Raw genomic sequence first — 22,048 nt, 5'->3', positions numbered from 1 at the left:
GTTGTAACAATATGTCGCTGATCGCAATGAGACAATACTATAGCAGTTACCCTTTCTAAAAGAAAGTGTAACACTAGACACTCGATTATGGAGGGCGGGCTTCCATAATAATGGTTCAAATGGCTCTGAGCACTATGGGACTTACATCTACATCTACATTGATACTCCGCAAGCCACCCAACGGTGTGTGGCGGAGGGTACTTTACGTGCCACTGTCATTACCTCCCTTTCCTGTTCCAGTCGCGTATGGTTCGCGGGAAGAACGACTGTCTAAAAGCCTCCGTGCGCGCTCTAATCTCTCTAATTTTACATTCGTGATCTCCTCGGGAGGTATAAGTAGGGGGAAGCAATATATTCGATACCTCATCCAGAAACGCACCCTCTCGAAACCTGGCGAGCAAGCTACACCGCGATGCAGAGCGCCTCTCTTGCAGAGTCTGCCACTTGAGTTTATTAAACATCTCCGTAACGCTATCACGGTTACCAAATAACCCTGTGACGAAACGCGCCGCTCTTCTTTGGATCTTCTCTATCTCCTCCATCAGACCGATCTGGTACGGATCCCACACTGATGAGCAATACTCAAGTATAGGTCGAACGAATGTTTTGTAAGCCACCTCCTTTGTTGATGGACTACATTTTCTAAGCACTCTCCCAATGAATCTCAACCTGGTACCCGCCTTACCAACAATTAATTTTATATGATCATTCCACTTTAAATCGTTCCGCACACATACTCCCAGATATTTTACAGAAGTAACTGCTACCAGTGTTTGTTCCGCTATCATATAATCATACAATAAAGGATCCTTCTTTCTATGTATTCGCAATATATTACATTTGTCTATGTTAAGGGTCAGTTGCCACTCCCTGCACCAAGTGCCTATCCGCTGCAGATCTTCCTGCATTTCGCTACAATTTTCTAATGCTGCAACTTCTCTGTATACTACAGCTTCATCCGCGAAAAGCCGCATGGAACTTCCGACACATCTGAGGCCATCAGTCCCGTAGAACTTAGAACTACTTAAACCTAACTAACCTAAGGACATCAGACACATCCATGCCCGAGGCAGGATTCGAACCTGCGACCGTAGCCTTCGGGCGGTTCCAGACTGAAGCGCCTAGAACCGCTCGGCCACACCGGATGGCCCATAATAATGATCACGCTACTATATCATGGATCAGACGAAGGCGGGAAAAAAACCGCTTTCGTGTGGGGTGACGACTTCCTTTATTGGCTTCTTCGAAGTATTGTTGTCAAGTTCGCTACGAGGCGTAACCCAACAGTATCGGAGCTAAACCCCCGTCTCCAGTCTTCTAAACGTAATCAGCAATAGCTAAACGCCACACTTCCTGGCGCACTGTTCCGTTTCACTGAACACCACTTGAAGTCCTGGCAGAATGGAACTATGTGCCGGACTGAGGCTCGAATTTGGCATCTTTGACATTCGCGAGCAAACTGCTTCACCCAAGCTCGATTCACAGTCCGTCCTCACAGTTTTCCTTTCGTCGGTACCTCGTCGCCTACATTCTGGGAACGATCATTCATATTTTCAGAGTTGGCTGATGTAAGCAGTAAACAATTTGTTCAAATGGTTCAAATGGCTCTGAGCACTATGCGACTTAACTTCTGAGGTCATCAGTCGCCTAGAACTTAGAACTAATTAAACCTAACTAACCTAAGGACATCACACACATCCATGCCCGAGGCAGGATTCGAACCTGCGACCGTAGCGGTCGCTCGGCTCCAGACTGTAGCGCCTAGAACCGCACGGCCACTCGGGCCGGCAAACAATTTGTCACAGTCAGCTGAATCCATTTTTAAGTAATTCGGACTTTGGAGGAGTAGGATGTATACCTCCAGCATGAGAAGGCGACAGAGCAGTCAGCTTTACACCCTCCTGAAAGTTCTCCGGTAACTGTAGGTCTTTCTCTTTTGTAAAAACACACATCTTCCGATAGTGGTACTCTCGATTTGGTTTCTGGTAGCGAAGCCTATATACACTGAGACGACAAAAGTAGGATAGCGATACGAGCATATACATATGGCGGTATTATTACGTACATAACGTATAAAATAGCAGCGCATTGGCGGAGCTGTCACTTGTACTCGGGTGATTCGCGTGAAAAGGCTTCCGACGTGATTTTGGCCACACGACGGGAATTAAGACTTTGCATGCGGCATAGTAGTTGGAGCTAGACGCTTAGGACATTCCATTTCGGAAATTGTTTGGGAAATCAATGTTCCGGTCAGTGTCAAGAGTGTGCCGTGAATACCAGATTTCAGGCTTTACCTTTCACCACGGACGACGCAGTGACCGACGACCTTCACTTAACGACCGATAGCAGCGGCGTCTGTGTAGAGTTCTCAGTGCTAACAGTCAAACAGCAGTGAGTGAAGTAACCGCAGAAATCAATGTGGGACATACGGCGAACGTATCCGTTCGTCAATCTCTAGATTTTCGCACAGATGACGAAATGGTAGATATCGAAATAGATGACAGAGGGATAGAAAAACAATTAAAATCGCTCGAAAGAGGAAAGTCCGATGGACATGACGGGATACCAGTTCGATTTCACACAGAGTACGCGAAGGAACTTGCCCCCCTTCTTGCAGCAGAATGCCGTAGGTCTCTGGAAGAGCGTAGCGTTCCAAAGGACTGGAAAAGAGCATAGGTCATCCCCGTTTTCAAGAAGGGACTTCGAACAGATGTGCAGAACTATAGACCTATATCTCTAATGTCGATCAGTTGTAGAATTTTGGAACACGTATTATGTTCGAGTATAATGACTTTTCTGGAGACTAGAAATCTACTCTGTAGGAATCAGCATGGGTTTCGAAAAAGACGGTCGTGTGAAACCCAGCTCGCGTTATTCGTCCACGAGACTCAGAGGGCCATAGACACGGGTTCACAGGTAGATGCCGTGTTTCTTGATTTCCGCAAGGCGTTTGATAGAGTTCCCCACAGTCGTTTAGTGAACAGTGTAAGAGCATATGGACTATCCGACCAATTGTGTGATTGGATTGAAGAATTCCTAGATTACTGAACGCAGCATGTCATTCTGAATGGAGAGAAGTCTTTCGATGTAAGAGTGAATTCAGGTGTGCCGCAGGGGAGTGTCGTAGGGCCGTTACTATTCACAATATATGTAAATGACCTTGTGTATAAAATCGTAAGTTCACTGAGGCTTTTTGCGGATGATACTGTAGTATATCGAGAGTTTGTAACAATGGAAAATTGTACTGAAATGCAGGAGGATCTGCAAGGAATTGATGTATGGTGCAGGGAATAGCAATTGAATCTCAATGCAGACAAGTGTAATGTGCTGCGAATACATATAAAGAAAGATCCTTTATCATTTGGCTACAATATAGCAGGTCAGCAACTGGAAGCAGTTAATTCCATAAATTATCTGGCAGTATGCATTAGGAGGATTTAAAATGGAATGACCGTATAAAATTTATCGTCGGTAAAGCAGATGTCAGATTGAGATTCATTGGAAGAATCCTAAGGAAATGCAGTCCGAAAACAAAGGAAGTAGGTTACAGTACACTTGTCACCCACTGCTTGAATACTGCTCACCGTTGGGGGGACTGATGACCTTCGCTGCTTAGTCCCCCTTAAACATCCCAACAACCACCACCACTGCTCACCGTTGTGGAATCCGTACCAGATAGGGTTGATAGAAGAGACAGAGAAGATCCAACGGAGAGCAGCGCGCTTCGTTACAGGATCATTTAGTAATCACGAAAGCGTTACGGAGATGACAGATAAACTCCAGTGGAAGACTCTGCAAGAGAGACGCTCAGTAGCTCGGTACGGGCTTTTGTTGAAGTCAACGAGGAGTCAAGCAATATATTGCTCCCTCCTACGTATATCTCGCGAAGAGAGCATGAGGATAAAATCAGATTAAAGCCTACACAGAGGCATACCGACAATCTTTCTTTCCACGAACAATACGAGACTGGAATAGAAGGAAGAACCGATAGAGATACTCAAGGTACCCTCCGCCACACATAGGTGGCTTGCGGAGTATGGATGTAGATGTAGATGTAGAAATAGCACGACATCTTCTACATCGCCTCTCCTGGGCTCGTGACCATATCGGTTGGACCCTAGGCGACTGTAGAACTGTAGCCTCGCCCAATAAATCCTGATTTTAGTTGGTAAGAGCTGTTTGTAGGTTTCGAGTGTGGCATAGACCCCTCTTCATGGACTCAGGTAGCCTACATGGTACCGTGCAAGTAGGTGGTTGCTGCATAGTGGTGTGGGTTGTGTTTACATGGATCACTGACTCGAAATGACTACTTGGAGACCATTTGCAGCCATTCGAGGATTTCATGCACCCAAACAACACTGGAACTTTTATGGATGATAATGCGCCATGTCACCAGGTGATAACAGTTCGCGACTGGTTTGAAGAACATTCTGGACAATTCGAATGATTTGGTCATCCAGTTCACCCGACATCAATCTCATCGAACATTTATGCGATGTAATCTAGAGGTCAGTTCAGCACAAAATCCTGCACCGGCAACACTTCCGCAATTATGGACGGTATACAGGCAACATCGCTCAATATTTCTGCAGTGGAATTCCAACGACTTGTTGAGTCCAGGCCACATCACTTTTCTGCACTACACTGGGCAAGTGAGGGTCCTACAAGGTATTAGGAGGTATTCCATGACTTCTGTCACCTCACTGTAGGTATCCAACATTATTGTAAATTGTATTGTATCGGTTTTCTCGTATCAAAATACTGATTAGGTTCACTCTGACATATCTGACGTCTGGATGTGCACTGAATGGTCTCCAGTATTCACAAGAAATTTAGTCTGATGTGACATAATTATGTACTTGATAATTTACAGCTCGGCAAAGTTAAGTGTTCCCTGGCCCAAAGCGGCTCGAAAATATTGTAATATTCATAACTTCTTATCTACAGTAACACTGTGGTAGGGCTCTTGGACAATGAGAACACAAATACTTATAAATCTATCAGTCATCGATATTATTGATAAACGCACAGAGTTTTCTCCTACTCTGAAAAAGGCTCTATTAATTGTTCTTGCTTTCTTAAAACTGTTTGCACAATTGACGTTGGTCTCACCCCTAAATATCACTTACGGGTGAGACATACGACAATCTTGATAGTTCCCGTACCCAGCAACAGATGGCAGCACTTATCTCTAAGCTTTTGCACTTGACGATTAGCCCCTTCTTTCGTGCATGTCCTCAGTTAGGATCCTTCAGTATTGTGCGAAAAAAAAGTGGCTGTTTTCTACACTGAGTGAAAACAGGTTATAGGAATTGTTCGAGCTAAATGTTCGCAGAATTAAAGTGATTGAAAAACCTGTTTTTACTAACTTAAGTCATTGCCAAATTTGGACAAGAGCCTCAGCGACTTTTATTCGCCTTCAAACAGGACCAGGTGTAAATTTACATTTTGTGTAGTTTCGTATCACATGTGTTTCTGCATAGTTATTCGTTTCTTCATCAGCTATTGCTAGGTAATCAATTAATTATTTTATTATTTCGAATTTTAATTTGTAAGGTTTCATTTTATGTGATTGAAACTGCATTTTTGTGAATGTGAGTAGATGTACTGTGGCGTGCTGAAGAGTAATGACTCTTAAACCTTTCTAAATAAAACAAGCTTTATTAACATTTCACATCTGTATTCTTCGTGATTACATATTTGTTTCTCACCATAGATAGCCTGGCGACGAACAGATTTCACCCAATGAGAGACCAGATCGCTTGATGTTGCAGGAGCCACAATCTCTCCTCTGCTTGCATCGCTTCATCACTGTTAACGTGAAGTTTTGAAAACAGATGTAAATCGGATGGGGCCGAGGGTTTGGGACGGTATGGGAGGATGATCGATGGCAGTGAACCCAAGGCGATAGGATTGTTGCAGATGTCGCTGCACTCGTTTGAGGTCTGGGACTGTCATGCTGAAGGACAGGGTGCTCCATCTGTGGACGAACTCTGCCAATTCGTGCTTTTAGTTTTCGGAGGATCTCTCACTACACCGATACAATTACATCACACATCGCCATGTTGCACGTTACAATTCACAGCACTCTAGTCACAGCAGTCGCAGAGGGTTGCAGTTTGCGTCAGCGAAGTGGGAAGTCGACTGTTTTGTTTTGTTTTAGGGCTCCTAAGTAATAAGCATGACATACAGGGCGATTCACGAAGATACGCAAATATTTTAATACACTACTGGCCATTAAAATTGCTACACCAAGAATAAATGCAGATGATAAACGGGTATTCATTGGACAAATATATTATATTAGAACTGACATGTGATTACATTTTCACGCAATTTGGGTGCATAGATCCTGAGAAATCACTACTCAGAACAACCACCTCTGGCCGTAATAACGGCCTTCATACGCCTGGGCATTGAGTTAAACAGAGCTTGGATGTTGTGTACAGGTACAGCTGCCCATGCAACTTCAACACGATACCACAGTTCATCAAGAGTAGTGACTGGCGTATTGTGACGAGCCAGTTGCTCGGCCACCATTGACCAGACGTTTCCAATTGGTGAGAGATCTGGAGAATGTGCTGGCCAGGGCAGCAGTCGAACATTTTCTGTATCCAGAAAGGCCCGTACAGGACCTGCAACATGCGGTCGTGCATTATCCTTCTGAAATGTAGGGTTTCGCAGAGATCGAATGAAGGGTAGAGCCACGAGTTGTAACACGTCTGAAATGTAACGTCCACTGTTCAAAGTGCCGTCAGTGCGAACAAGAGGTGACCGAGACGTGTAACCAATGGCACCCCATACCATAACGCCAGGTGACATGCCAGTATGGCGATGACGAATACACGCTTCCAATGTGCGTTCACCGCGATCTCGCCAAACATGGATGCGACCATCATGATGCTGTTAACAGAACCTCGATTCATCTGAAAAAATGACGTTTTGCCATTCGTGCACCCAGGTTCGTCGTTGAGTACACCATCGCAGGCGCTCCTTTCTGTGATGCAGCGTCAAGGGTAACCGCAGCCATGGTCTCCGAGCTGATAGTCCACGTTGCTGCTAACTTCATCGAACTGTTCGTGCAGATCGTTGTCGCCTTGCAAACGACCCCATCTGTTTGGGATCGAGACGTGTCTGCACGATCCATTACAGCCATGCGGATAAGATGCCTGTCATCTCGACTGCTAGTCATACGAGGCCGTTGGGACCCAGCTCGGCGTTCCGTATTACCCTCCTGACCCACCGATTCCATATTCTGCTAACAGTCATTGGATTTCAACCAACGCGAGCAGTAATGTCGCGATACGATAAACTGCAATCGCGATAGGGTACAGTCAGACCTTTATCAAAGTCGGAAACGTGATGGTACGCATTTCTCCTCCTTACACGAGGCATCACAACGTTTTACCAGACAACGCCGGGCAACTGCTGTTTGTGTATGAGAAATCGGTTGGAAACTCTCCTCATGTCAGCACATTGTAGGTGTCGCCACCGGCGCCAACCTTGTGTGAATGCTCTGAAAAACTAATCATTTGCATATCACTGCATCTTCTTCCTGTCGGTTAAATTTAGCGTCTGTAGGACGTCATCTTCGTGGTGTAGCAATTTTAATGGCCAGTAGTGTATGTTATTCTACAAGTAAAACTAAAGAAAAACGTTCATATATACATAGGCCTGCAAATGTTTAGTTACGGAGTTACGGCTAAAAACAGATTTTGCATGAAATTTAGCAACTCCGCTAGTATGAAGCCATTGCAAAACTGTGTGAGGTTAAAGTAAAGCACGATTTCCATTTATTTTATCGATATTGATCTGGTGAATAGGATCCATAATATCATCATCATCGTCCTCACGTATCAAGTGCTCGTACTGATTATGAACACTAGGAGGAGAACCTGTCTCCCATAACATTTGAAATGCTCCTCTAATGGTTCGTGCATTCGGAATCCTCCGATTTGGATAACGTAAGCGATATTTGTTAACTGCAGCTGTAGCATTACTATCACGTTTGCCATAAATAAAACGATATCGGCGTATTTCTCTGTCGTAAATTTGAAAGGCATCCCTATTTCATAAATAATCTGCAAACTACAACAGATACTATGTGGGTGCACTAAATACACTGTTGTTATTATGTTATTTCACTGAACAATACAGAAAACTAACTCGTTTGAAGGTTAGGAATTGGCTGAAACAACTCACTACTGCCCGCATCTCGTGGTCGTGCGGTAGCGTTCTCGCTTCCCACGCCCGGGTTCCCGGGTTCGATTCCCGGCGGGGTCAGGGATTTTCTCTGCCTCGTGATGGCTGGGTGTTGTGTGATGTCCTTAGGTTAGTTAGGTTTAAGTAGTTCTAAGTTCTAGGGGACTGATGACCATAGATGTTAAGTCCCATAGTGCTCAGAGCCAGTTGAACCAGCCAACTCACTACTGGTTGCCCACAATGACATAAACGTTTCTAAAACTCTTAATTGAAAGTAACCAAATTTACTTGTATAATAATCCGCTTCTCTGGATTTTCTGGAAAACTACTGCAGATACACGTCTGAGACATGTTTTATTGGATTCACCAGACCAATAACAACAAAATAAATGGAAATCGTGCTTTTCTTTAACAGCTTTGCGATGGCTTCATATCAGTGAAGTTGCTAAATTTCAGGCTAAATCTTTTATTAGCGGTAACTGCGTAACTAATCATTGTATAAGCATTTTTAAAATTTGATCTTTGGTCTTTTTTCACTTTCGTCGAGTAAGATTAATCAAATGCTCATCACTGCTGGTTATTTTTCTTCGTCAGAATTTTCACATTCAGCATCAATAAACATTAGTGGTATAGAATAAAAATATCTTTTCTAAATATTTTACAGCTTTCATTTCGATGAATGACGAAGGGAAGTCAAAAAGTAAAGGGACTTTTGCAATTTCTCGCCGTATGGTATGGTAATGCTGTTGGTATCCAGGGCTGAAGTGTTGTCGTCTGCAGCAATTCTATACGACGAGTCACTCTTATTACCGCGTTAGTCGTTGTATTGTAGCAGACAGTGAAACATTGCAACTGCATTGTCGATGCGCACCAAGGAGGAAATGAGGGGAGTGATTCGCTATTTGTTTACGGAAGGTGTTAAACCTGCGGAAATTATTCGTCGAATGCAAGCGCAGTATGGTGACAACTGTCTATCGCGAATGAAGACGTACGAATGGAGAGAGCGCTTGAAATAAGAAAGAACTTCTCTGTGTGACGAGGAAGGACCGGGAAGGCCATCGGCGTCAACAACTGAGAACAATTTGGAACTGATGGTGGAGGAGATCGCCAACATTTTACATATCAGGCATGGTTCAGCGTATTCCATCTTGCACGACAGGCTAAATTTTCGGAAAATGTGTGCAAGGTGGGTTATCGGAAGAATTGTCACCGGAGCGTAAGGCGTAAAGGATGGACATCTCTCACAAGCATTTGGGATGTCATCATCGCGAAGGAGATGGATTTTTTCAGAAAATCGTTACTGTATATGAAACGTGGGTACATTATCACGAACCGGAAAGTAAGACTGCAAGCATGGCTTGGAAACAGCCATCATCACCACAGGATAAGAAATTTAAATGTCAACCATCAGCTTAGCAGCTAACACTATTCTGGGACACTGAAGGTATGGTAGTCGTTCATCTCACCCCAAGAGGCGAAACTGTGAAAAGTGGGAACTATTTGTGACGTGTTGCGAACTAAACTGAAACCTTCAGTCAGATGCAAACGTCGCGGAAAACTGGGAAAAGGTCTCATCCTGCAGCAAGATTACGCTCGGTCACATTCTGTCAAACGAACGGCCGAAACAATAAAGGAGTTGGGATTCGAATGGTTGGAATACCCGCCATACAGTCCAGACCTGGCTCCAAGTGATTGCCATATGTCTGGACCGTTGGAAGAAGCAATCAGGGGAAGAAGATTTGCAACCGATGCAGAAGCCGTGCAAAATAAGTTACAAAAAAAAGAAAACTTTTTTTCCGACGGAATCAAAAACCTTGCGAAACTATGGACAAAGTGCATTATGTGCAGGTAGGTTATGTAGAAAAATAATCTTCGTTTCAGTTTTGTATCATCAGAACGAATATTCCTTTTCTCAAAAGTCCTCTTACTTTTTGACTTCCCCTTGTATATCAGATTTAATCGTAAAAGCATATTGTATTTGATCTTCAAAAATATGCCTCTTTAATAATACGAAAAGGTTTACTTTGAAGGTAATCATGAAATTAATCAAGATAATCTACCTATAAGAAATGTTGAGTGAATAGCCTAGTTCTCTAGGATATAATGATAAGTGACAGTTTTCGGTATATGTCCAGTCCATCGACAACGTACAGATGTTACTGGAGCATCTGCCCAATGCATGCGACACAATCCAAATGGAGTCAAGAGTATTGGAAAGAGAGCAAGATTCACTGTGAAGAACAGCTGAAGGGCGTGTCAGGACGCATGGTAACCACGTGCAGGATTACCACATGTGACAGATGGGAATGAGAGGTTGGCCCACTTCCAGACATGTCAGTGCAGGGACTTTTCTTCTAGCTGTGGGCAGTAGAACCGCCACCTCCCGTGGGAATACATGACGCTTTTTTTAAACACCCTTTATAACACCTTTTCATTGTTTCGTAATTTATTGTTTATAAGACGAAGATCGTCCAGCAATTGTATTTGGTTTCCCCTTTCCTGACTTCTGAAGATTGTCACTGTTCGCCAAAATCTCCAATTTATTGTGTTCATTATTAAATCAACTAAAGCAGTAAGTTCTGTACTTCCTGGATCAATGTTTTTACTCGCAAGTCTGATGCAGCTTGTGTAACTTTTTTGTTATGTAGATTCTACTTTCTATCTAAATCATTTGGCCATTTTGTTGTAGGCCCTGTCATTGGAGCAGCTGAGGCAGACAAGCAAAATAGTGAGGAACATGTGCCTCAAGAAGACATCAGTCGACCTAGGTACTGTGTGCCACATTCGAAAACTTCTGTTGATTAATGTAAACTCCTTGTCACTATTTAGTTTCTCCCAGTGTAATACATGACAAGCTGGAGTCCAATGGGCACAATATTTTGGCAAACAACATTATTAGCTTAGTAGATTGCCATGTGAATCAGATGAAGAAGTTGGACGTACTCTTAAGTGAACGAAACCTATGAAACTGATCATTTCTTGGAAAGAATCATCTGGTTTTCTGACAAAGACAATGCAGTGGCAGTCCTGTTCAACAAAGACAACATCAAGTAAATGCAATGCTTGGAAGAGGATAATGCTTACCAAAAGATGGTCACTGATGCCATTGAAAATGTATGGAAGCCTCAGTCCTACGAGATGAAATTATTAAGGAGCTACAACTAAGAGCACTGGTTCGTAAAGAAAGAACACTGGAGGTATGGATTAAAAAACGCCTTCAGTCACAACTTTTCGTGTTTTATTAAGTACACAATGCATTTTGAACCCTGTGGATCCATCATCAGGTGTAATTTGTCTTAATACAGTGCTTTAGCATGTATTGAGACTAATTAGGCCTACACCTGATGATGGACCCACAGGGTCCGAAATGCATCGAGTCCTTAATAAAACACGAAAAGTTGTGACTGTAGGCACTTTTTAATTCATACCTCCAGTGTATCGAATACAATCATGTTTGATGCCACGAAATATGGATAAAATTAAAAAGAAAGAGTACTTTGCTCCCAGTGTTAGCAACATTGAAGCCCCAATGTACTTACGCATTAAGTACCTGGAGCACATGCATAGCCCTTATGTTGGCAAGTGTCCACATCATATTTGCAATTCTGTAGATTTTGTGCAATACCCCAGCAGCTTAAGGCTGAATATTTCCAACATTTTATTAGGTTTCATGTCGTCTCTTTTTTTTACCGTAGTCCTTGGAACTTATTGCTCAAAAATTCTACTGGTACATCTTCAACTTCTTCATGCATGTCTTGACGCCAACATATTTTCTTCCTGATAGTACTTACTAGACCAGATGGAAGGAGAGGACATAGGAAGTTCACTCTCATTAGTTGTGATCAATATCCACTTGAAGCACTTCGTAGAGGAAGCCCTGGTATCATCTCGATAGAAACTGACTTGTTTCTTGGAAATTGACTTGTTTCTTCTGTTATGGTGATGATACCTAAGTAATATGACCACATGGAGGAGACAGACTGGATGAATTCATCACTCTTCCCAACTCCATATGTCCAAATATTTTGCAAACAGTGTGACAGTATGTGTTTGCGAGTACAGTTTTCGTAAGTCATGACACCAAGGAAACTGCAAAAACTGCAAACGATGAACTGTTTCAGAATGTCAGCTGCACTGCAAATGGCTAAGAACTACATGAATGTCAGTATGTGCTATTAAAAAGAGAAAACTAACCCAGTGATGATGGTTCAACTTCACTGAAACATGTACAGGTTAAAAAGAATAAGAGTATGTTTGCTCAAGACAGTTCTCTTTTCAAAACCTTGCTATCTGAATGTGAACATGGACATAAAGCGGTCTTCAGCCCTAAGATGAATTCTGAATATCACTTTTATCATGGAAGATGAAGTGGATGGAGAGCTGTCCTCTCTGAATGCTCTGGTAAAATGGAGAACAGAAGGTAGAGTGTGCACAAAACAAACTTGGTCTGTAACTGTGCGGTAGGGGAGGGTACAGCAGTAGTGGTGATGGGGGCTCCATTACGAACGGCCATTTTGTGGTAGGAGAGTTTGACAGCCTGCTCATAAGTGTGTACCTTGTATAACTTGTGAGCTGCAGTTGTAGAGTCTGTAATAAGTCTCATTAATGGGTTATGAATAGTATGACCAATAATTTGATGAATATAGATGTTCAAAGTCAAAAATTTCTCACTAGAGCACCTAAAAAGGAAAAATTACATAAACAAAGGATGAACCCAAGCAAACCAACTAAAACAAAAGACAGGCAACTAAATCAACCATTGCCGAGCACTGTCTGGAACTGTATAACTTGTGAGCTGCAGTTGTAGAGTCTGTAATAAGTCTCATTAATGAGTTATGAATAGTATGACCAATAATTTGATGAATATAGATGTTCAAAGTCAAAAATTTCTCACTAGAGCACCTAAAAAGGAAAAATTACATAAACAAAGGATCAACCAAAGCAAACCAACTAAAACAAAAGACAGGCAACTAAATCAACCACTGCCGAGCACTGTCTGGAACTCAATCATTCCACAAATTATAGAGAAACAAGGTTCCTGGCACAGACACCCAAATTCTGGGACAGTGTTATAAGAAAATCTATAGAGATAAAGGTGACACAAAACCTCATGAATCATGATGCTGGGTACCAACTCAAGAGAGCCTGTGATCCTGTACTGCAGTTGCTGAGAGTACAATGGAGCACAATAGCAGAACTCCACAAAATGAAGAATTGCGGGTGTGTACGTGAGGAACTAACCCAGACTGACCGCAAGGTCCACCAGCTGAAGACAGAATGTCACAGGACACTAGTGGTAGTGGACCACATAGGAAATGGAACAAAAACAGAATGCCACAGCAGAGAATAGCGCACTGGACCACTAACAATACACCACCATTATATATGGAGCATTGGACCAAAGATGGAACATGTAAAAACATTTCTAGTGAAAGTGGACTGCAGAGGGAAAATCTGGCACCACACAGCACCAAAAACAGAGTGATAGTTTGGAGACTGGTGTACCAAACTGCAAAACTGAAAGGGAATGCCTAGGGATACTGCTATTGGGAGCAGACTACAGACCAAACACCTGGAACTGACCATGGATGGAGCTGACCACAGGTAAAAATACCAGACACTTGATGAGTAGTCTCAGGTTAACACCTATTAAGATAATGAGTCATGTCATCAAAGTATGCGTAAATGATACTGATATGCGGCAGAATCCCCGACATACAGAATTACCATATGTATACAGTGTATATCTCAGTTAGCAAAAACTGACAAGAATGAAAGTGTACAAGGGAAAAGGTGGGACGAGGTAGGTGCCAATTGATAAGTCTCTCGTGTGGAAAAATGTTCTTGAACCTCCCCTAGCAGTACCTGCAACCCTATCAAACACAAATTTTAATAATATTTCTGCTTCCTCATTTGCCTCTTCTGACATAAAGCTAATAGCTTTGCATATAATCACATGTGGCTGTATGAAGAACTTCTCCTGTGTCTACAGTGTTTGAAGACTGACTTGTCATTCTATGTAGTAATGAGACAGCAGAGTGAACGATTGAAGTGTGCAGGTCAACAGGTGACAGTCAACTGTGGCAGCTACCCCTTTGGAACAACAGGTTTGATTCACCTGGCACTCAAGGCAAGAACACATTTCTGTGTCAATCAGGTTATCTTGTAGTGCAAGAAGGTGCGCACTAATCTGTACTTGCACATAAATAGCTACCATTGTCTAGCACAGGCGAACATGATACGGAAAGCGTTTTTGCTTGTGCCTTGCACACACTAATGTACAGGTAGTTTCATCTGAGGTCTGGAGCACTTGAAGGCAGTATTTTCTAACAATGACTATGCGGACTGGCAGATTCAGCAAGCCCTTCACACTGCAGCATCAAAACAACTGGCAGAAGCTAATAAAATGCATTCCCATGAAATGCCATGTAAAGACTGCTTTCTGCCCACTGAATAAAGTATGGGCACTACTTGGGCAGACAGCGCATGTTGTTGAAGATTCCTACTGTGACCACAGCTTGGCAGCCTGGTTATTGCAGCCTAACAATTTGGTTATCATAAAACACTGTCTATTCAAATTATGTGAACTGGATTCCAACCATACTAAATTTCTGACAAAAATGTCTAAATACTTAAACTGTGGAAGGAGCTGTTGAGATTTAAATAAGATACCAGATGATCAGGTCCAACTTTGGCTACAAAATGAATAAGGCATGAAACACATTCTTTGTTTCACTAAGAGGAGGAAGCAAACACCTCACAACCATCACAATTGAGGACATGTGGAGTCCCAGAGAACACATTCATTTCATTCATTTATTCATCCATTCATCATCTTCTGTAGGTCCCATCAAGAAGGAGAATCTTCAGGGATGTCAAACAAGTGAGCAAGGAGTTGGAAGTGCCAAGTGACCAAATAAACATCATTCACATAGAGGTTGAAAATTTTTATTTACTTAGGTCATGTCTACAGAGATTTAGTTAAACACTCAAATGGCACAAATAACCTCTAAAAATTTACAATAAAATGTGGATGATGAAAAATAAAACACAAGTACTGAAAGAGGCGCTTCAGAATAAAAAGACATCCAGCAAGAAATCGGTTCTGACCACCAGTACTGGAGGTGCCACCCCACACAATTTCCATCTATGTTCATGCAGTTGCTGGCCATACTACAACATCCAAATTTATGTGAAAACCAGAACAATTTTTCTGGTCATTCTTAAGCCTCAATTACTAGCAAAATATAAACAGCTAGAAACACCAGCAATAAAGAATTCAACAGTATGATAATTACACCCAAAAAAGAAACAACAGAATTTAAAACAGGTTAATAAAAAGAATAAAATAGTAATTTACAGTTTAAATAGGGCAACTAATTCCTTGTAATGATTCAAGAACTTTGTGAAAGTCACAAAGAAAATTACGTTAAGCTCAGAATAATTCACTAGCACAGATCCCTAGAACTAAGAATTTTAAAAACAGTAACAATCTTAAAGCCATGAGTGGGGACTTGACAATATTAGTTACAAGAATTCAGAATATAAGGTAGAATAAATTAAAAGAAGTCTTTAAGGATAAAAATAAATAATTTAACTCATAAAACTTTAAGCAACTAAGAAGCTGACAGAAAATTCCAATTCTCAGCTTTGCACTGTCACATAAGGATGCCAAAAAAAAAAAAAAATCTGCAACAATCCTTGCCTAAACTTGCTGATACAAGAAGGCAAACAAATTTGTGCAGCCACAGGTATGCCTCGCAGAACACACAAAAATGCTTACTTCCTATTGTAGTACAGTATTGCATTAGTGTGTTCAACAAGTGCTTGGCCAGGGTTGACTCTTCCGAACCACTCCAGTACAAGGCTGAAAATCAACTGAATCCAACCATCATGGCAAGCACCTTCAAGCTTCCTCCAAGCAGACAGGCTGTGCCCTCTTGGGGGATGCTCCCAAACTTGTTGCTGGATAACCAGTATAAATAACTTCCAGAGATAGGCAATCAGTATGAGCTTGTACAGCTCAGTATACATTAATATATCACAAAAAAGTCATAGAAACTTTACCTGTGTACCATCTCAACAGAAAACTACCACTATATTGCTTAATGCAATTCATACTTTTACATCAAAATTTCATCCATTACATTGCTAAGAAAGCTGGTATTTTGAAAAAAAGCTCCTGCCTCCTCAGTTAAACTACAGCTACTGATTAGCTGCTATCAGTAGCTAAACATTTAACTGACTGCAATAGTATTTTTCAAAGAATATATGCACATCAAAAAAAGTTATGCATCACCTTGGTTCCGAGAGTTCCGGAACCTGTACAGAAAATTGGGATAGAGATCAACATAAACATCATTTCCACCCTTTTTATTGATCATGAAAACCACCCATTGCATGTTATACCACCATGCAGCAAGTCCTTCAGAGGTGGTAGCTAAGATTGCTGTACACACCAGTACCTCTAATACCCAGTAGCATTTCCTCTTGCATTGATGCATGCATGTATTCATCATGCCATACGATCCACAAGTTCATCAAGGCTCTGTCAGTCAAGATTGTCTGACTCCTCAATGGTGATTTGGCATAGATCCCTCAGAGTTGTTGGTGGGTCATGTCCTCCATAAACAGCCCTTTTCAATCTATCCCAGGCATGTTCAACAGGATTCATGTCTGGAGAACATGATGGCCACTCTAGTCAACCGATGTCATTATCCTGAAGGAAGTCATTCACAAGATGCGCACAATGGGAGCACGAAGTGTCATCAATGAAGATGAATGCCTCACTAATATTCTGCCGATGTTGTTGCACTGTCGGTCAGAGGATAGCATTCATGTATTGTACAGCCATTACAGTGCCTTCCATGACCACAGCGGTGTATGTCAGCCCCACATAATGCCACCCAAAACAGCAGGGAACATCCACCTTGCTGCACTCACTGAGCAGTGTGTCTAAGGCATTCAGCCTGAACGGGTTGCCTCCAAATACGTCTCTGACGAGTGTCTGGTTGAAGGCATATGAGACAGTCATTGGTGAAGAGAATGTGATGCCAATGCTGAACAGTCCATTCAGCATGTTGTTGGGCCCATCTGTACTGTGCTGCATGGTGTCATGGTTGCAAAGATGGACCTCACCATGGACATCAGGAGTGAAGTTGCACATCATGCAACCTATTGCGCACAGTTTGAGTCATGACACGATGTCCTGTGGCTGCAAAATAAACATTATTCAACATGGTGACATTGCTGTCAGGGTTCTTCAAAGCCATAATCTGTAGGTAGCTGTCATCCACTGCAGTAGTAGTCCTTGGGCAGCCTGAGTGAGACATGTCATTGACAGTTCCTGTCTCTCTGTATCTCCTCCATGTCTGAACAACATTGCTTCACTGAGATGCCTGGACATTTCCCTTGTTGAAAGCCCTTCCTGGCACAAAGTAGCAATGCAGATGTGATCAGACGAGAGTATCGACCATCTAGGCATGGTTCAGCTACAGACAACATGAGCTGTGTACCTCATTCCTGATGGAATGACTGGAACTGATTGGCTGTCAGACCCCCCTCCATCTAGTAGGTGCTACTCATGCATGTTTGTTTACATCTTTGGGTGGGTTTAGTGACATCTCTGAACAGTCAAAGGGGCTGTGTCTGTGATACAATATCCACAATCAACGTCTATCTTCAGGATTTCTGGGAACTGGGGTGATGGAAAACTTTTTTTGGTGTGTGTATTTACATGCAACTGTTAAGTCTAAGCCTTTTTACAGTCATTACTAATTGTCATCCAACTTTACAACAAACACTGCTACTTGCCATGTAGCTAACTGCACTTTTGAAGACCCTAAATCTACCTATTCTGGTAATTTGTGAAAAGAGTGGACACTGAGGTATATTTCTAATTTGCCTTTCCAATTGGTAGAGATACTCAATTTGTTGTTTTATGTTAAATGTAAGTTTGTTGAATATTTTGCAACCAAAGCACATAGCTGAGAGAAGAGAGAGACACAGTGTATGAACCATTAAGGAGTCAGCACACCTGGTGGTGGCAGTACAGTTGTTTGCAAAAGTATTGTGCTCATTGGACTCTGAAATACATCTGTAAATATATGAATTATTTTGTCAAAGTAGAATTATTGTTGTTTGTACATCTCTCCATGCTTATTTCCAGTTTCTGCTCTATTTTCACATTTCCTGTGTATACCATGAGTGCTGCCAACACACATGTAGAGAGACTGGTTAAGCTCTAAAACAAAGCTGTGAGGTCTACTGCAAAAATACATCCAATGAAATCTTGCAGAGAAAAGTTTAGGAACCTCAAAATCTTAACACTTTCAGCACTATACACTATCTGGTCAAAGGTATCTAGACAGGTATCACTGGGTATTAAAATGAAGTGTGTCCACGTTTTGCCCTTAAGGTTGTTTTTTCTCTGTTGGAGACACTTTCAGTGAAGTGTCTGAATGCCTCTAGAGGAATGAAAGCTCATTCTTCATCAAGATCCAAAACCAGAAAAGATAGTAATGTTGGATGCTACGGTCTGGAGCAATGTAGATATAATTATTCATCCCAAAGATGTTAGACTGGTCTCAGATCAGAACTCTGCGTAGGTCAGTCCATTTCAGGAACATTAGTGTCCACAAACCATAGCCCCATAGAAGCTAATTTATGGTAGGGTTCATTGCCATGCTGCTACAAACAATCAACATCTCCACACTGCTCCTTTGCTGTATGCAGTACACAGTGCTGTAACATGTTTGTATCCTTTGCTTAAGCACATTTGGGGGACCATGAAAGACATCCCAATACTGTAACACCACCTCCTCCATAGTTAAATGTTGACACTGCATATGACAGCAGTGGAGGTTCTCCAGGAATCTGCCAAACCCAAACCCTTCCATTGGACTGCTACAGAATACGGCACGAATCACTCATTTCCAGTAATCCACTCTTCATTGGCATTACTCTTCACACCATCTCAAGTGTCACTTGACTACAGAAATGTGTGGCTTATAAGTTGCTCCACCATTCTAACCTATTCATTTTAACTCCCTATTCGAATCTCCTCCATCATTACTTCTTACTGGATTTTACAAAAATAAAGTATGATATTACCTTAAACCCCTTAAAAACATGATTTTGTTTGGGTTTGTGTTCTCAAGTATTAATCTAACTGAATAATATAATAGAGGTACTTACTGAACTTCACTTGTTGTCCATTGTAGGCTCTTTGCCATGTCAGAATACGATTCCGATTTTGCTTGATTGTTAAGATCCAGTTAGATTCTGCTAGAGTCATTTATATTAACATGCTAATGAAAAGTCGGAGTTCTTCATACAATTTTTATTCAATCTTATCATCACAACTTCACATTTATACAGCTTTTAACGAACTAACATGTCTTCTTTCTCTCTCCAAGAATGGACAGACTCACATAGCCATTATAGACAACAACTAACTCAAGCAGACAATCATTACTAACTCACACCACAATATGTTAACTCAACAGCAATGCACAGCACAGCAATCTTAGAAAGTATTGATTTTTTACTTCCAGCGAAATTTAAATATGATTAACTGCTTATATTAAAAATATTTTTATGTTATCTTTCAAAACAATTACAGAAACATTAACTATAGTCATAATAATTTTAAGTGGCATTCACTAAAGTTTGAAATAAGTTGTTTTGTAAAAAAATAATTATGTTTTCTGTAAGATAATAACTCTTATATTATTTTAATGTCGTATCATTTTTTCTGTTTATATATGTACAAGACCATTTTAGGTATCACTCAAAACTCACACAACTTTACTTTCATTAGCACCTCATCTCGTTCCTTCAAAACATCACAGAAGCTCTCCTATGAAACTTGAACTGAGTGGGGTAGTGCAGTGGTGAACCTGTTAACTCACTGGACTCACATTCAGGAGGACGACAGTTCAAACCTGCATACGGCCACCCTGATTTGGGTTTTCCATGATTTCCCTAAATTGCTTAAGGCAGATACCAGGATGGTTCCTTTGAAAGAGTATGGCTGCTTTCCTTATCCACTTTTCCCTATTCCTAGCATGTATTCTGTCTCAAATGGCCTCTTTGTTGATGGGATGTGAAACACCAATCTCCTGTAAGAAAGGATATGAAGAGGGTGTCTTATCCAAAGCCTGAGGGATGTTTCCACAATGGATTTTCACTCTGCAGTGAAGTGTGTAATGACATGAAACTTCCTAGTGGATTAAAATTGTTTGCCAGACCAGAAATTAAACCCAGGAACTTCAAATTTTATCAGCAAGTGCTCTACCAACAGAGCTACTTTAGCATGACTCATGACCCATCCTCTCTGCTTTATGTCTGCCAGTAAATACTCTCCTGCTTTCCAAACTTCACAGAAGTTCTTCTGTGAAACTCACAGGAGTAGCGCTCCTGGAAGAAAGAGTATTGCGGAGACACGGCTCAGCCACAGCTTGGGGTTGCTCTCCCTGTTTTAAGCTCTCATGTTTGATATAATGTAAAATGACATAATGATAAATTGTCAACAGCAAACAATAGGTACACCTACAATGTATCTGAGTATCTGTAGTTTGCTTAAAATTATTGGTAATAATCTTCCATAACATAGTGAATAATAACAATCAGTCTTCTCACATAACTGTTAAATGGTAGTTCATCAACAGTAAAATTAAAACAGTGGGAGCCTCTTTCCTTAAAGTAGACATGTTTCTACTTCTTTTATGATATATAAAATAATGGGTTTGAAATCTCAATAGTGTGTTCTAAGTTGCTTTGAGAATCAAAATAAATGGACCTCTTTAACTGTAGTTAGTTATTAATGTCATTCACAGAAATCCTTCATCACCTCTGTGGTAATGTAGTTAATTAGCCACACATCCATGGATGTCTGTAGGACACAAAGCATGTGTAGGTAATTGAGTGACTCATATTTTCACATATGATTTTATGAGTAGGCCTATCCCAGAATTCCACACCATAAATACTGACACTTTTCATGCATTCCCACACACTGAAACCAATAACATTTGTAAAATAGCATTACGAATTTTGAACTGAAAGCTACATACCCTGCATAATGCAGCAATTGCAGATCAGATAACTTGCCTTAATTTGTCTGGTAATGAATCATAAGGGCTGCAAGGTATACAACTATATTTCTATGTCTTTCTCTCTGTGATAGCCCAACACCATGCTGAAGAAAAATAAAGAAAAAGAGGAGGGGAAGCGTGCCTTAAATTTGATTTATTCAGTTTTCTTTTTTTGCAGTAAATACGTCGCTGTGATTTTCTAGCTCATTTATCACTCATTAATCAGCAAAAAGTGCCTTCTGACAGCAGTAATATATCTACAAAATTGTATATCCTTGATGTACAAAATTCTAGTAACTGCAGTAAATACTAAATGAGTTATGCCATGTGCTTCCTGTATTTCAGCACTTGTGGAAGGAATCCAGGAAGGGAAGTTTCCAGATGACCAAAACCTAAAAGTGAGTTCTCATTTCTTCTATTTTTGTTGATCTGTCTAAATATTTTACTTAAAATACTTTGCACATGTCAAGAAAGCTGATTAAGATAATCACAGTCATAAGTTTAATTTGCCATGAGAGATGATCGCATCAGCCTGTTTCTTTCTGTTGTTCATAAGCTACATAATTAAACTTCCAATATAATGTGGACACATGTAAGTAACATCCCATTTTCTTTTTTATTTCAGTGTTACATGAAATGCTGCATGGGTGCAATGCAGGTGGTAAGTGTATTTGTGTATTTAATTTCTTCATTTTTATCTTCCCAGCAGCATTTACTTTATTTTAACTGTAAATATAAAAATCAAGTAA

General features: G+C 41.1%; 1 protein-coding gene across 1 annotated transcript in view; it reads left to right on the top strand.

Annotated features, from left to right (window-relative positions):
- The window catches only part of LOC126424907 (general odorant-binding protein 72-like), a 67,028-nt gene that overhangs the window by 21,898 nt on the left and 23,082 nt on the right, over positions 1–22,048 (top strand). Inside the window, exons 2-4 of the mRNA XM_050087750.1 lie at positions 10,892–10,970; positions 21,645–21,697; positions 21,925–21,960. Coding sequence (XP_049943707.1) covers positions 10,892–10,970; positions 21,645–21,697; positions 21,925–21,960 — 168 coding nt within the window. The remainder of the gene's footprint in view (positions 1–10,891; positions 10,971–21,644; positions 21,698–21,924; positions 21,961–22,048) is intronic.

This window comes from Schistocerca serialis, chromosome 10, assembly GCF_023864345.2.
Source record: "Schistocerca serialis cubense isolate TAMUIC-IGC-003099 chromosome 10, iqSchSeri2.2, whole genome shotgun sequence".
NCBI classification, from domain to species: Eukaryota; Metazoa; Arthropoda; class Insecta; order Orthoptera; family Acrididae; genus Schistocerca; species Schistocerca serialis.
Note: the sequence above shows the minus strand (reverse complement) of the source record. Positions and strands in the feature narration are given on the sequence as shown.